Raw genomic sequence first — 12510 nt, 5'->3', positions numbered from 1 at the left:
AGGTCTTTGATCCATTTTGAATTAGTTTTTGTATATGGTGTGAGGTATGGGTCCTGTTTCTTTTTTTTTTTTTTTGCAGATGGATATCCAGTCTTGCCAGCACCATTTGTTAAAAAGGCTGTCTTTTCCCCATTTGATGGACTTTGGGCCGTTGTCAAAGATCAGGTGACCGTAGGTGGATGGATTTACATCTGTGTTTTCAACTTTGTTCCATTGGTCAGTGTATCTGTCATTGTACCAGTACGAGGGTGTTTTGACTACCGTAGCTGTATAGTAGGTTCTGAGGTCAGGTAGTGCGAGTCCTCCAACTATATTCTTCTTCTTCAGTAGTGCTTTACTTATTCGAGGTTTCTTCCCTTTCCATATAAAGTTAATGATTAGTTTTTCCATCTCTTTGAAGAATGTCGTTGGTATTTGGATTGGGATTGTGTTGTATTTGTAAATTGTTTTGGGTAGAATTGTCATTTTCACAATGTTGAGTCTACCTATCCATGAGCATGGTATGTTTTTCCATTTATGTAGATCCTTTCTGGTTTCTTGCAGTAGTGTTTTGTAGTTTTCTTTGTATAGGTCTTTTACATCGCTGGTTAGATTTATTCCTAAGTTCTTTATTTTTTTAGGGGCTATTATAAATGGTATTGTTTTCCTAATTTCCTTTTCATCATTCTCTTCATTGGGGAATAGGAATCCAACTGATTTTTGAATGTTTGTCTTGTATCCTGCTACTCTGCTGAATCTTTTATTAGTTCCCTAGATTTCTTGTGGAGTCTTTAAGGTTTTCTATGTATAGTATCATATCAGCCACAAACAGGAACAGTTTAAAGAAGTCTTTCCACTTCTATCCATTACTCTTAGGATAAAGAAAAGAAGAAATGCTTTCATTAATCTAGTTATTAAGACTCTGCATGATAAGACCACCTACTTATATCTCCCCCTAATCTCATATATTTCTTCCTGACTAAGCTTTGAACTCCATGAGAACAGGAACTTTGTCTCTGGAAGATGAGCATATACCTAAACTGTTTTTGATAACCTGAATATTTTAAAAAGTAAGAAGAAATGCTACCAAAAGCCAGGACAGACTTGTTTTCTCAGGTCTCAGACTCTGAGTTACCTGGGCAACATTTATGAGCTAAGTGAATGAGCAACACTTCAGACTTAATGCATATCTGAGAGGCTATTTAAAGAAGTTGATGTGATGTATCAGAATTGAGAGACAGAGAGAGTGACATGACCAGTGAAGACTGTACCTCAAGATGCTAGATTAGGATAAAAGATGAAGAAGCTTTAGTTCTACTGAATAAGTCTAAACACCTGGCAATAATATGATTCAAGTTTTCCAGAGGGCAAAGAGGGAAGTATCAGGGGTATAATTTCCCAGAATGCCAAGTAACAGAGTCCTCCAAAGAAATGAGGTAGATGATTGCAAAGGCACTTCAGGATGGTCTTTAAAGTCAGAAAGAAAAAAAAAAAAAATTGACAGCCAAGTCATAATCTGATAATCCACCAGAGTGTTCCAGCTTTTTGAAATGTATGGAGCCACTGGTGGTATACGAATTATGAAGTTGAATGGCTTTTGTTAACTGCACTAGAAGTCTAGGAAAAAGAGAAGGACAAGCTCAGAGCAACCAACTCTCAACTCAGCACGTGGAGTGAAAACCAGAAGACCTCCATAGCACTGTTAAACAGATTCTCATCTTCTGTAGCTGGCTGGCTGACTGTGAAGGCAATCAGCCTACATTTTATTAGTAACAGTGGCCAAGAGGCAACAGGGAAAAAAAATGCTCCAACCTGTCAGTTGTCCTTTGCTAAAGTCAGGGACCTAATAGAGAAGAGTGGGATCTTGAGATTTAAGATGAAGACATTTGGTGGATGCATCTAGGAACCCATATACCAAAGGCTCCTCTGAACTCTCCAAGCTGGCAGAAACTGCCTTTCCCTCTTGCTGGAAGAGAGCAGCCTCTTGTGTGAAGATCTTAAAGACCTCCACCCAAGGCATATGCCTCACAAGATGATGTTGTACCCTTCCCTTCTACTCCTCCTCCTCCCCTCATTGACTTTGACTGATAAGTAGATTGTGAACTCTGTCTTTCCCAGGCTGCAGAATAACATTCTTGCTCTGAAGAAATAACTTATTCACTGAAAGTGTTAAAAAACTAACATAAATGTCTTGTCATGAACTGGGGGATGAATAATAATACAATTTACAATTGTGTCCATTTTTATGTGTATTCTTCCGCTCTCTGTCACAATACTGTCCTTCATTATCATGATAATCTATAGAAGTTTTCAGGGGTCTGCCAAATCATCCAGGTTTTAAGGGGTTGAATACTCTGGAACATGCTAGGTTATCCCCTATAGCACAAAATACAAGATATTTTACCTTCTATCCCTTTTACTAAGAAAGAGGCACAGTGCTTGCAGCCTTATTGAATTTTGCAAACTGTATAAATCTGTCTTGTGAATGTTGTTATTGTTAGGTGCTGTTGAGTAGGTTCAGACTCATAGCAACCCTATGCACCACAGAACGAAACACTGCCCCATCCTGCACCATGCTCACAATCATTGCTATGCTTGAGCCCATTATTGCAGCCACTGTGTCAGTCCATCTTGTTGAGGGTCTTACTCTTTTTTGCTGACCCTGTACTTTACAAAGAATGATGCCCTTCTCCAGGGACTGATCCCACCTGATAGCATGTCCAAAGTATGTAAGAAGTAGTCTTGCCATCCTCGCTTCTAAGGAGCATTCTGGTTGTACTTCTTCCAAGACAGATTGGTTCGTACTTTTGGCAGTCCATGGTATATTCAATATTCTTTACCAACACCACAATTCAAAGGCATCAATTCTTCTTTGGTCTTGCTTATTCGTTGTTCAGCTTTCTCATGCATATGATGTGACTGAAAATACCATGGCTTGGGTCAGGTGTACCTTGGTCTTTAAGGTGACATGTTTGCTTTTTAACACTTTAAAAGAGGTCTTTTGCAGCAGATTTGCCCAATGCAATATGTGATTTTTTGACTGCTGCTTTCATGGGTGTTGATTGTGGAACCAGTTAAAATGAAATCCTTGACAACCTCAATCTTTTCTCTGTTTATCATGATGTTGCTTATTGGTCCAGTTGTGAGGATTTTTGTTTTCTTTATGTTGAGGTGTGATCCATACTGGAGGCTGTGGCCTTTGATCTTCATCAGTAAGTGCTTCAAATCTTCTTCACTTTCAGCAAACAATCTTGTGTCATCTGCATAATGCAGGTTTTTAATGAGTCTTCCTCCAATCCTGATGCTGCATTCTTCTTCATATAGTCCAGCTTCTCGAATTATTTGCTCAGCATACACACTGAATAGCTATGGTGAAAGTATGCAACCCTGACACACAACTTTCCTGACTTTAAACCATGTAGCATCCCCTTGTTCTGTCCAAACAACTGCATCTTGGTCTTTGTACGGGTTTCTTATGAGCACAATTAAGCGTTTTGGAATTCCCATTCTTTGCAATGTTATCCATAATTTGTTATGATCCACACAGTCGGTTGTTTTGCATAGTCATTAAAACACAGGTAAACATCTTTCTGGTATTCTCTGCTTTCAGCCAGGATCCATCTGACATCAGCAATGATATCCCTGGTTCCATGTCCTCTCCTGAATCCAGCCTGAATTTCTGGCAGTTCTGTCAACATACTGCTGCAGCCGCTTTTGAATGATCTTTAGCAAAATTTCACTAGCGTATGATATTAATGGTATTGTTCAATAATTTCTGCATTCAGTTGGATCACCTTTCTTGGGAATAGGCATAAATATGGATATATTCCAGTCAGTTGGCCAGGTAGCTGTCTTCCAAATTTCTTGGCAAAGAAGAGTGAGTACTTCCAGCACTGCATCCATTTGTTGAAACATCTCAGTTGATATTCCGTCAATTCCTGGAGTCTTGTTTTTCAGCAATGCCTTTGGTGCAGCTTGGACTTCTTCCTTTAGCACCATCTGTTTCTGATCGTGTGCTACCTCTTGAAATGGTTGAATGTCAACCAATTCTTTTTGGTGTAATGATTCTGTGTATTCCTTCCATCTTCTTTTGATGCTTCCTGTGTTGTTTAATATTTTCCCCATAGAATCCTTCACTATTGCAACTCGAGATTTGAATTTTTTCTTCAGTTCTTTCAGCTTGAGATATGCCAAGCTTGTTCTTCCTTTTTGGTTTTCTATCTCCAGATCTTTGCACATGTCATTATAATACTTTACTTTGTCTTCTCGAGCCACCCTTTGAAATCTTCTGTTCAGTTCTTTTACTTCATCATTTCTTTCTTTTGCTTTAGCTACTCGACGTTCAAGAACAAGTTTCAGAGTCTCTCCTGACATCCATTTTGGTCTTTCCTTTCTTTCCTGTCTTCCTTTCTTCATGTATGATGTCCTTGATGTCATTCCACAACTTGTCTGGTCTTCAGTCATTAGTGTTCAACGTGTCAAATCCATTCAGGTGGGATATACTCAAGGTCGGACTTTGGCTCTCATGGACTTGTTCTCATTTTCTTCAGTTTCAACTTGAACTTGCATACGAGCAATTGATGGTCTGTTCCACAGTCAGCCCCTGGCCTTGTTCTAACTGATGATATTGAGCTTTTCCATTGCCTCTTTCCACAGATGTAGTCAATTTGATTCCTGTATATTCCATCTGATGAGGTCCATGTGTATAGTCGCCGTCTATGCTGGTGAAAAAAGGTATTTGCGATGAAGAAGTCATTGGTCTTATAACATTCTATCATGTGCTTTCTGGCATTGTTTCTATCACCAGGGCCATATTTTCCAACTACCGATCCTTCTTTGTTTCCAACTTTTACATTCTAATTACCAGTAATTATCAATGCATCCTGATTACATGTTTGATCAATTTCAGACTGCAGAAGCTGGTAAAAATCTTCAATTTCTTCATCTTTGGCCTTAGTGGTTGGTTTGTGTATTTGAATAATAGTCGTATTAACTGGTCTTCCTTGTAGGCATATGGGTATTATCCTATCACTAATAGCCTTGTACTTCAGGATAGATCTTGAAATGTTCTTTTTGATCGTGAATGCAATGCCATTCCTCTTCAAGTTGTCATTCCAGGCATGGTAGCCCATATGATGGTCTGATTCAAAATGGTCAATACCAGTCCATTTCAGTGGACCAATGCCTAGGATATGAATTTTTGGTGATTTCCAATTTTCCTAGATTCATACTTCGTACAGTCCACTCTTAGATTATTAATAGATGTTTGTAGCTGTTTCTTCTGATTTTGAGTCTTGCCATATCGGCAAATGAAGGTCCTGAAAGCTTGACTCCATTTGCATCATTAAGGTTGACTCTACTTTGAGGAGGCAGCTCTACTACAGTAGTCTTTTGAGTACCTTCCAACCTAGGGGGCTCATCTTCCAGCACTATATCGGACAATGTTCCACTGCTATTCATAAAGTTTTGTTGTGAGTACTACTTTGGCTTAATTTTAAGGTGACTCAGATAGTAGCTGTTTTAAGTGGGTCCTTGAACTAAGTCCAGTCTTCAGTACAAGCTGCCCTGCCACTCAGGCTATATGACCCAGGAAATCCAATGAAACATAGCTATGCATTATAAGTAAGGACATCATGTGGATTCTCTGGCAAAGTCAATTAGAGTGTCACTGATAGCTCCTAGAATTCTGGAGAAAAGCCCTGAATTCTGCCTCAGAGAACTACCTTCGTTTGAAAAGGAACACCTAGCATACTACTGGGCCTCATTAAGGATTGAGCTTCTAGCCATGGGTTATTATTACCAAGTGACTGTATTTCAGCCACAAGCCATCATATGTTGGAGGTAATACATCTGGGATCACGCTGAAGCAGTCCAAAGGCATGAGTACTCAACATGAACAAGTAGTCCAGGCCCCCATGTCACCTACTTCTTTTGCATTAGCACCTTCACTTCATCTGAATTTTATGGCATCATGGGAAGGTTGCTATGGATAGCTTAAGTCTGTGGACTGGTTTGAGCCAAAAAAATGGACTACTGCTCATTATAGCCCACTCTGATGATCCTAATGGACTCTGGCAAGACAAAATTATCTTACTGGGCAGAAACACAAACATTCACTCAGTTATCAGATTTGGATGGAGAATAGGCTAGAATTCCTCTACAGTGGAAAAATGATTTTGCTGGTTTGTTTGAGGCCTTGAGGAACAAAATTGGAAAACCAGAGAAATGTGACCTGGGGAAGAATGAGAACAACCATTCATATCTTGCATCAGAACCTCTAGGGAGACTAGGATATGTGGCACCAAGAAAAGTTATTATATAAAATAGAGCTGAAGAAGCTGTTGATGTATTTTGAGGAGTAGAAGATTTGGAATGGAAAAGAAACAAGAACACCTTCAAATATTTAAAGAACCATCATTTTGAAGACAGAACAGATTTATTCTATGAAACTACAGATAGTAGAATAACTTGAACAAGATCACAATAGATTAAACCGTCTTGTGAAGTGGTGGGTTCATTATGATTGGGGGAAACTACCCTTGAGGCTAGTTGCTCATTTGTAAAATTTTATGATTGTTATATTAACAGTTATAAAGTTGCAGAGTCAGTTTGCTAACAAGGAGTCTATACAAATCAAATAATTTTTTACTTTCAGACATATGAACGAGATGTTAAAAAGTTTTTTGTTTTTTTTTCTTTTCTGTCTCTGGAAAAATGTTTCATAGAACAATTACTCCTACTGCAGGATGACTTCACAGATCTCTAAAGACTAATTTCTCACTTCTCCAATAAGATCAGTTTGTTGGCATCAGGATAGAAGGCTTTGTATTGTCTCACTTTAGGATATTGTAATTTTGTGGTTGAAAGCAAGAAGAGCATAGCCTTCACTACCTTAGGGCAGGAGCTGGGGAAGTTACTTTAGCACTGTTTAGTGCAGGGGATCCGGTCAAAATGCATCAAGTCAACAGTATAGTACAAATATTTTTAGTATGAAGACTTAGAGCTGAAAGGATTTAAGAAACTATCTGAGGGACACCAAATTTAGCAAAAACAAGGAGAGTGGAGGGACTGCGGGTAAGTTATTAAAAGTATTATACATGAAATTTTAACATATGTGTTTTTTGAACTGGACAAATAAGTAAACTGTCTTCTATATGCAAAATTAGCAACTAGATTTCAGCAAAGGGGAGGCCACTGTTATCTCAGTCAAATTGGAAATATAGCCTAGAAGCGGTAAATTCCTGTTTTCTCTTCTCTTTCTATATGACCCCTAGCTGCCCTGGTTTAAGGGCTTCCCTGATAAGGATAAAATCATAATCTGATGAACACAGGGAAAGTGTGTTACAACTACTATATGTCACTTCCCTATCTCTTTGTGCTGTTTTTTTTGAGGATATCATCCTTTCTTTAAACAAATATTTATTGACTATCAAAATTTTCCTGGGATGAAAAAAGGAGTTGCTATGTGAAGCAGAGTAATGATCAGTGCTGTATTGTTGTTAACTGCCTTTGACCTGGCTCCAACTCATGGTCCGCTTATGTACAACAGAACAAATTGTCACCAAGTCCTGCACCGTCTTCATAATGGTTGGTATGTTTGAGCCCATTGGGCAGTAATAGAAACCCACAAGGATTAATAGTTGTCCTTTCCTACATTTTGTTTCTAGTCTTATAGCAAAGCTTTTTTTAAAAAAAAGATAAACTAAGGGCAAGAAAAATTAAACAAGCTTATGGTTTCAGAGTTCTATTGATACATTTTAGAGGTAGATATTAATGTAAGATTAACATTCTATGTATCAAATTTGGTCTTAAATCAAGAGGGAGAAATTCTCTTATGGTATACTTTGAGATCTGAAAATACTTTTATCTCTGAGTTACACTGGCAATAAGGGAATTAATGTTTTGTTAGTGAAGAAGTTGGATGCTCTGAACATAGTTTAAGGAATTCTGAGTGACTTTTGCAGACTCTTCATGTTCCCATTACACATCTGCCTCTACCCTTAAAATTTTAGAGATGGTGTTTGGGATAATCTAGTTATATTTTCTAAGGTTGGTCACACAGCAAGTAAGTGTTAATATAACACTGAGTCTGATCTGTTTTACTTGCAGCAAGAAATCATAAAAAGTTAGTGTAGAAGGATTGTCTAGCTACTTTTTACATTTTGAAAAATGAGGACTGACAAATCTTACCAGTCATTAAATATTGGAATGATGAAATATGTAGGAAGTTTGCATATTTTCAGAAAAATCTTTTTCTTTTCAAAGATAGTCTGACCACTCCCAGTCCACTGTGGAAGTCATTACTATACATATATAACTTACTAGTTGTGTAAACTCAGGCAATTTACTTAGCCTTAGGCCTGAGTGGTGCAGTGGTTGAGAGTTACGGCTGCTAACCAATAGGTCCGCAGTTCAAATCCGTCAGCCACTCCTGGGAAACCATATGGGGCAGTTCTACTCTTTTCTATAGGGTTGCTATTACTCAGAAAGGACTCGAAGGTAAAGGAGTTCCTCTATGCTTTATCTGTAAAATGAATATATGAATGATAGCTACCTTGCAAGGTCATTGTGAGAATTAAATGAGTTAATGTATGTAATGTTATTAACAGCGCTCTTACAACATGGTAGTATAAAAGTTATTATTACTACTATTATTATTACATAAAGCGTATTTTGTAATATTTGATATAGTAGAAGTCTATGCAAAATGTGTGATTCACTTAAGTGGTAAATCCTGTGACAATATAACAGTAAAACTTCTATTATGGAGTCTTTCTTACTGTGATTATAATGGATTAATATTAGTGTTGTTATATTCCAAATGTATCTATATACTCTGTATTAAGAATAATACTTTGCTCACTAGCCCCAGATGGCTGTGAGTTTTCCTCCCAAAAATATTAACCTATGAAATCGTCATAATAATTAGCACACTTTACACAATGGATTGGATCCTAGAAGTCCCTTGTGATGTCAGTTTTTATTATTTTAAATTTATAACTGTAACTCTTCAGGACCTTTTTTTTAGTCTTAGAAGTGAGAATCTGCTTCCTTTCTAAAGTTTGTTTGCCTTCTTATCCCCCAAGCCCATGTAAACACATGATCAGCCATGCCAGCATTTCCTCAGACCTTCCACATTGAGACAAAAATTCCACGGTGGTAACTTGTACTTAGGTCAGTTGTGGCCTCACTGACCTAGTCATGTGCTTGAGTAAATTAATTTTCTGATTCTTCTTAAAACTAGATAGTATAACTCAAACGTAAAGATGGAAGCTCTTAAATGGTAGAATTTAGCACGTCAACAACAAGGGAAAAATTATATAATGAAATTATGGCTACCTATACAATTTTCACTTCTAAAATTTTAAATATTTATCATTTTAGTTATATATAAATACCTTGGTCTTAACAAAACACTGAAGAATATGGGGTGCAGAACTTCAATCAATATAAGGACAAATATCTATTGTGTATTGGTGGGTACATGGCTAATGCCAAATATGTTTCTTTAAAAACTGGAGATTGTGTACAATTTTCTTTTCGTACTAAGTGTTCACATTGTGCCCAATGTGTTAAGCAAAATGTCAAAAAACATTCCAGAGGCAATTTAGACACTGCTTAACTTTTTCATTTTGCAAATCTATTATGTGTTCAAAATTTACCACATATATTTAAGTTATTTGGGGCATTTCCAAAAGGACCATTCCTGAAAGATGTTACAGATTTTGATAAATCCAAGTGTGCCAAAGGGTGTCTAAGAAGAGATAAAAGACAAGATAAGAACAAAGAGAATGAAAATGCATAGATGGTTCACTCATAGTTGATTGGTTTTTATGTGACAGAAGATGAATTTGATTAAAATTGGATGACAAGAAATATTCTTGACCTTCACGGAAACTTTCAGATTATCACCACTGTCTCTAGAGTTTCTCTCCTTCATTCAGTATGGCAAATTGCTTTTTGAAACTTCTTAAAACATTTCCGAGTCTATGATTCTCAATTTCAAGACCATTGATCAAGACTACTTAGCCTTGATTTCAGGATAAATTACATCCACAAATTACATCCTTATCTACCGTTCCAAACTTACTTTTTATTATTTCTTAAGATACGCTCTGTCCTCCAGGTAGGCTTCTCCATCTGTGGGTCCTTGAAAATGTCTTCTCCATTTTTACCTTTGTATTTTTCTTCCTATTATTTCCTCTGCCTGAAATAGACTTCTCTTTCTTTTTTGTCTAGTAAATTCCAAACATTTAAAAAGTTTTAACTCAGATAATTCCTACTCCATGATACTTTATCTTACCACTTTGGCATAATCTCTTTCATCTTGCTAACATTTATGGTATTAATGTATCACTCACTTATATTTGCCTATTTCTGATTTCATATTGTTTATTTTTTAATATGTGTACCTTATCTTTTTAATTATATTAGGGTCTTATCTGTTCCTTTTTTCCTATATTTCTCCCCTTTCCCATCATCTTCGTAGGTGTTTAAATAGTAGTCAATTGATATCTATACTTCATTAAGTTGAATTGACTTAATTGAAAGCTTATATTTATTTTTTATATAATATGGTTATATTCTATTGTGAATCATTGTGATATGCTCCTGATTTTCTTTCATTTAGGTGACTGTGCATTGGATACATGGCTCACACAAATGAATCAGTGGTATCTGAGTTTGTGCTGCTAGGACTCTCTGATTCTTGGGAACTTCAACTTTTCTTTTTTGCAATCTTCTCGATAGTGTATGTGGCATCTGTGCTAGGCAACGTCATGATTATTGTTATCATTTCCTCTGACTCCCATCTGAACTCTCCCATGTACTTCCTGCTCAGTAATCTTTCTTTCATTGATATCTGCCAATCTAACTCTGCCACCCCCAAGATGCTTGGAGACTTTCTTTTTGAGCACAAGACTATCTCTTTTGAGGGTTGCATGGCCCAGATATTCATTCTTCACAGTTTTGTTGGGAGTGAGATGATGTTGCTTGTAGCCATGGCATACGACCGATTTATAGCCATATGTAAGCCCCTGCACTATAGTACAGTTATGAATAGGAGATTATGTATAATTTTTGTATCTATTTCCTGGACTGTGGGCATTCTTCATTCTGTGAGCCACTTGGCTTTTACAGTGGATCTGCCATTCTGTGGCCCCAATGAGGTAGATAGCTTCTTTTGTGACCTTCCCCTGGTAATAGAGCTGGCTTGCATGGATACTTACAAAATGGAGATTATGACCCTAACTAACAGTGGCCTGATATCTTTGAGCTGTTTTCTGGCTTTAATTATTTCCTATGCCATCATTTTAATCACTGTCCAACGTCAGTCCTCCAGTGGGTCTTCCAAGGCGCTTTCCACATTAACTGCCCACATCACAGTGGTGATTCTTTTCTTTGGACCATGTATTTATTTCTACATATGGCCCTTTAGCAGACTTTCTGTGGATAAATTCATTTCTGTGTTCTATACTGTTTGTACACCCCTGTTAAACCCCATCATCTACTCTCTGAGGAATGAAGATGTTAAATCGGCCATGCAGAAGTTGAGAAACCATCATGTGAACTCCTGGAAAAACTAGGGAACCACCATGAGGGAGAATAATATCGAACGGGAAGGAAAAACCTCCAATGGATCATGTCCTTGTACAGCCATCTCTGCTAATGATATGTTTTATTTAGTTATGGAATTGTTATTTTGACCTAAATGCAAGAGAATTACACAAAATTCTAAATTGGAAATTGTCTTGAAAGTATTTACAAATACTTTAAAATATTTTATAACGAAAATAGATTCTAATGGGAGTAAAATGCTATTCATGTTCCTAAACTTGTAATAGGAGCTTTGGTAGTGTAATCGTTAAGTGCTCCGCTGCTAACTGAAAGGTCAGCAGTTTGAACCCATCTAAGAGCTCTGCAAGGAAAAGACCTAGCAACCAGCTTTCATAAAGATTACAGCCTGGGAAACGCTATGGGGCAGTTGTACTCTATCATATAAGGTGGCTATGAGTCAGAATCGACTAGACGGCACACTGTAACAAACTTATAATTCCCTTTAATTGAGCAGATAATATTTTTATACATTGCAATCAGTATATACGAGCCAGTTGGGTTTCTGATATTTACACTCAACTTATAGCACTACTCCACATATTCTGTGTTGAATATGTTGGTTACTTAAAATTTTCCCTATGTATTACTAATCACATATAAATGTTCCTATAATTTTTTTTCTTTTCTTTTAGTTTTTTTGGTATGTATGTCTATTCAAATATCTAGATTTTTTCTAGATATTTGGTGCCATCAGCAACATATATAACTGTATCTGTTTTCCAAGGCTACTTCTTTTGAAAGTAGGATAAATTAATTACAATGAATTCGATATTATTCACAGAAAATTGCAAATATCTTTGAAATTGCTTGTAAATATGTAAGGTGTTGAATATTTAAATACAAAGCAAATGTTAATTCCATATGTATCTGAAACTTACAAATGCACAGTGACAAAAATTAGTAGTGACTTAGAAC

The 12510-nt window shown here is 36.8% G+C and overlaps 1 protein-coding gene across 1 annotated transcript; it reads left to right on the top strand.

Annotated features, from left to right (window-relative positions):
* Positions 1-10578: 10578 nt before the first annotated feature.
* LOC101342225 (olfactory receptor 4K1) lies at positions 10579-11784 on the top strand. The gene has a single exon (XM_004391028.3). It carries the CDS (start codon positions 10629-10631, stop codon positions 11562-11564), a length of 936 nt encoding a protein of 311 aa, XP_004391085.1. The 5' UTR covers positions 10579-10628; the 3' UTR covers positions 11565-11784.
* The last annotated feature ends 726 nt before the right edge of the window (positions 11785-12510 follow it).

Source organism: Trichechus manatus, unplaced genomic scaffold (genome assembly GCF_000243295.1).
Source record: "Trichechus manatus latirostris isolate Lorelei unplaced genomic scaffold, TriManLat1.0 scaffold00408, whole genome shotgun sequence".
Lineage (NCBI taxonomy): Eukaryota > Metazoa > Chordata > Mammalia > Sirenia > Trichechidae > Trichechus > Trichechus manatus.
The sequence above is the reverse complement of the archived record's forward strand: the minus strand, read 5'-3'. Positions and strand labels throughout refer to the sequence as shown.